The sequence below is a fragment of the Apteryx mantelli genome, chromosome 11, assembly GCF_036417845.1.
Source record: "Apteryx mantelli isolate bAptMan1 chromosome 11, bAptMan1.hap1, whole genome shotgun sequence".
In the NCBI taxonomy this organism is placed as follows: Eukaryota; Metazoa; Chordata; class Aves; order Apterygiformes; family Apterygidae; genus Apteryx; species Apteryx mantelli.
This window is the reverse complement of record NC_089988.1, coordinates 24,225,402-24,228,206: the sequence shown is the minus strand read 5'-3', so window position 1 is coordinate 24,228,206 and position 2,805 is coordinate 24,225,402. Positions and strand designations below refer to the sequence as shown.

The 2,805-nt window shown below is 53.5% G+C and overlaps 1 protein-coding gene across 1 annotated transcript; it reads right to left on the bottom strand.

Annotated features, from left to right (window-relative positions):
- Nucleotides 1-864: 864 nt before the first annotated feature.
- Nucleotides 865-1,800, bottom strand: LOC136993139 (olfactory receptor 14A16-like). Its single transcript, XM_067303150.1, has one exon. The coding sequence runs from the start codon at nt 1,798-1,800 to the stop codon at nt 865-867; it is 936 nt and encodes a 311-aa protein (XP_067159251.1).
- Between the last annotated feature and the right edge of the window lie 1,005 nt (nt 1,801-2,805).

Sequence of the window (2,805 nt, the reverse complement as noted above, 5' to 3'; positions counted from 1 at the left end):
CCCGGCTGGTCCAGCATCACTGCACCTGACAACCCCCTCCCCAGGCGTCTGTGGCTGTGGAAGATGCTCAGAGCAATCACAAGGCATTTCCAATGGCTCAGGATGGGGCCAGGTGGGTCATTAGATGCAGCCATGACTTTTCATTGTAGGTGACATGAACCACCCTTGAGGCTGCCTTCCCTGTGCCTGATGAGTCCCCACTGCCTCTCCTGAGATTGCAGAGCCCTGATTTGGTGCATACCTTGGTTTGGCCCTTGACTTTGGGTGACTCCACTTAGTTTTGTGAATATCCACTCACTGCCCATCCCAGGCACATGCTGTCCCTGGAGATCCCCTCTGCTCACCTGGTGGCTCCATATTGCCTTCCAGAGGATGGGCCTCTCTCACCACCCCTCTAATATTTGAGACAGCCCCCAGCAGATACCTCTTGAGCACTCACACTCCCCAGGGCCACTGGGAACCCACAAGTGAGGGCTGAATCCAGCCCTCATTCCCTCACACATCACCCTATGAGCACATCCTCCTTAGCCCATGGAAAACCCAGGCATGACAGCAGGGCCATTTTGGGTGCAATTCCCCGAGCGCATTCTTGGCCCCCACTTTGGAAGAAGAGCCCAGGCTTCAGGCAGTGTACTGATGAAATCCCCTTTTGTTACAGAGATGCTGCAAGGGAGGCCAGCTCTGACACAGTGCTCAGCAGATTTACACAAAGCCCCTGGGTCAGACGGACAGGGTTAGTGCCTCTGGAGAGGTGGGATGAATTCAAACATTTGTTCACAAACGTGACTATCGCAGACAGAACTCCCAAAGCACAAGAGTTGCCTGAGATGAACTGGAAATGGCTTGTGAGGAGAGATGGGCAGCTTATTGCTGCTGAACTAGAAGAAGTTGAACCAGTTTCTTCAGTGCCTCCTTGAGCTCCTTGTTCCTCATGCTGTAGATGACAGGATTCATTGCTGGAGGCACCACCGCGTACAGAACGGCCACCACCAGATTGAGAGCTGGGGAGGAGATGGAGGCGGGCCTCAGGTATGCAAACAGGCCAGTGGTCACAAAGAGGCAGACCACAGCCAGGTGAGGGAGGCACATGGAAAAGGCTTTGTGTCGTCCCTGCTCAGAGGGGATCCTCAGCACAGCAGTGAAGATCTGCACATAGGACAGCACAATGAAAATGAAACACCCAAATGTTAAACAGCCACTAACCACAAGAAGCCCAGCTTCCCTGAGGTAGGAGTCTGAGCAGGAGAGCTTGAGGATCTGGGGAACTTCACAGAAGAACTGGTCCACTGTGTTGCCTTGGCAGAGTGGTATGGAAAATGTGTTAGCAGTATGCATGAGAGCATGGAGAAAACCACTGGCCCAGGCAGCTGCTGCCATTCTGACACAAGCTCTGCTCCCCATGAGGGTCTCATAGTGCAGGGGTCTGCAGATGGCAACGTAGCGGTCATAGGCCATGACTGTGAGGAGATAAAACTCTGCTGAAATTAAGAAAAAGAAGGAAAAGACCTGGGCAGCACATCCTGAGTAGGAAATGGCCCTGGTGTCCCACAGGGAATTGGCCATGGATTTGGGGACAGTGGTGGAGATGGTGCCAAGGTCCAGCACAGAGAGGTTGAGGAGGAAGAAGTACATGGGGGTGTGGAGGTGGTGGTCACAGGCTACGGCTGTGATGATGAGGCCGTTGCCCAGGAGGGCAGCCAGGTAGATGCCCAGGAAGAGCAAGAAGTGCAAGAGCTGCAGCTCCCGTGTGTCCGCAAATGCCAGGAGGAGGAACTCGTTGAGGGAGCTGCTGTTGGACATTTGCTGCTTTGGGGCACAGGGGAACTGTCTGAGGAAGGAGACACATTGACAAGTTAGGACAGACTTCTCTGAGCAACTTTCTCGTAACTTCCCCCAAACACACACACATTACCTCTCCCCATCTCAGCAGCAGTGTCACTGAGCTCCATGGCTTGAGCTCTGGTTTGTGCTGGCCAAGTTTGACACAAGGAGTAGGGACTTCTGCCCATGAGCTCCAGAGGAGTCAGCCCTGACCTACAGCACAGTGTAAATGGGAAGAGGGGTGACTAAAATCTAAATTCCCAGTTCGAGTCAGACTTCATCCACCCATACTGTTGAAGGGATTTTCAGCATCTTCACTCGCAGTTCTAAATAATGTGGGTTCATTAAGAGTTTTAAGGCTTCTTTTGTTCCCTTTATCTGGACCCCATAACCTTGAGAGCAGAGGGCTGTGCTGGCTGGGAGAGGAGAGGAGATGTTGGAGTTGACAGTTTCCTCTCCCACTTTGAGCATGACTCTGCTGCCTGGAGCTGTCCCTGCAGGGAGCTGTTTGTCCGTCCCCACGTCTCTCCCCTCTCAGTGCTCACACACCCCATCCCACCTGCTGAGAGCTCAGCTCTGCCCTGCAGAAATCTCCCGGGGGCAGGACACTGCCCAGGGCACCTCCGTGTTTGCAGGTGCTATGGAGCAGGGGAGAGAAACCTTGCTGAGGCTGGAAAGGTGATGCAGGCTCTGTCCTTAGGTGGAGGGGTGGATGAAGGCATTTGCTGAGTCCCTCCCAGAGCTGCTCCTCTGTCAGTGTCACTGTCTCAGTCCCCTATCTAAAGCTGACAGATCCAATCCCATTTCACCCCACCCAGAGAGAATCAAACTGAAAGCATAGACTCTTGACAGCTCCTTCCCTTTCATGTATCCCCTGCCTTGACCTTCCTTTTGGAAAGTCCCCTCTAGAAATGTCCTCGGAGTGAGATGGAGATGCAGGCAGACATGACCCATGCAGCATCCTCTTGACAGGAGGCTCAAGCT

What these genes read in the sequence shown, in the direction of transcription:
- LOC136993139 (XM_067303150.1), bottom strand. Translation starts at nt 1,800, where the DNA reads ATGTCCAACAGCAGCTCCCTCAACGAGTTCCTCCTCCTGGCATTTGCG.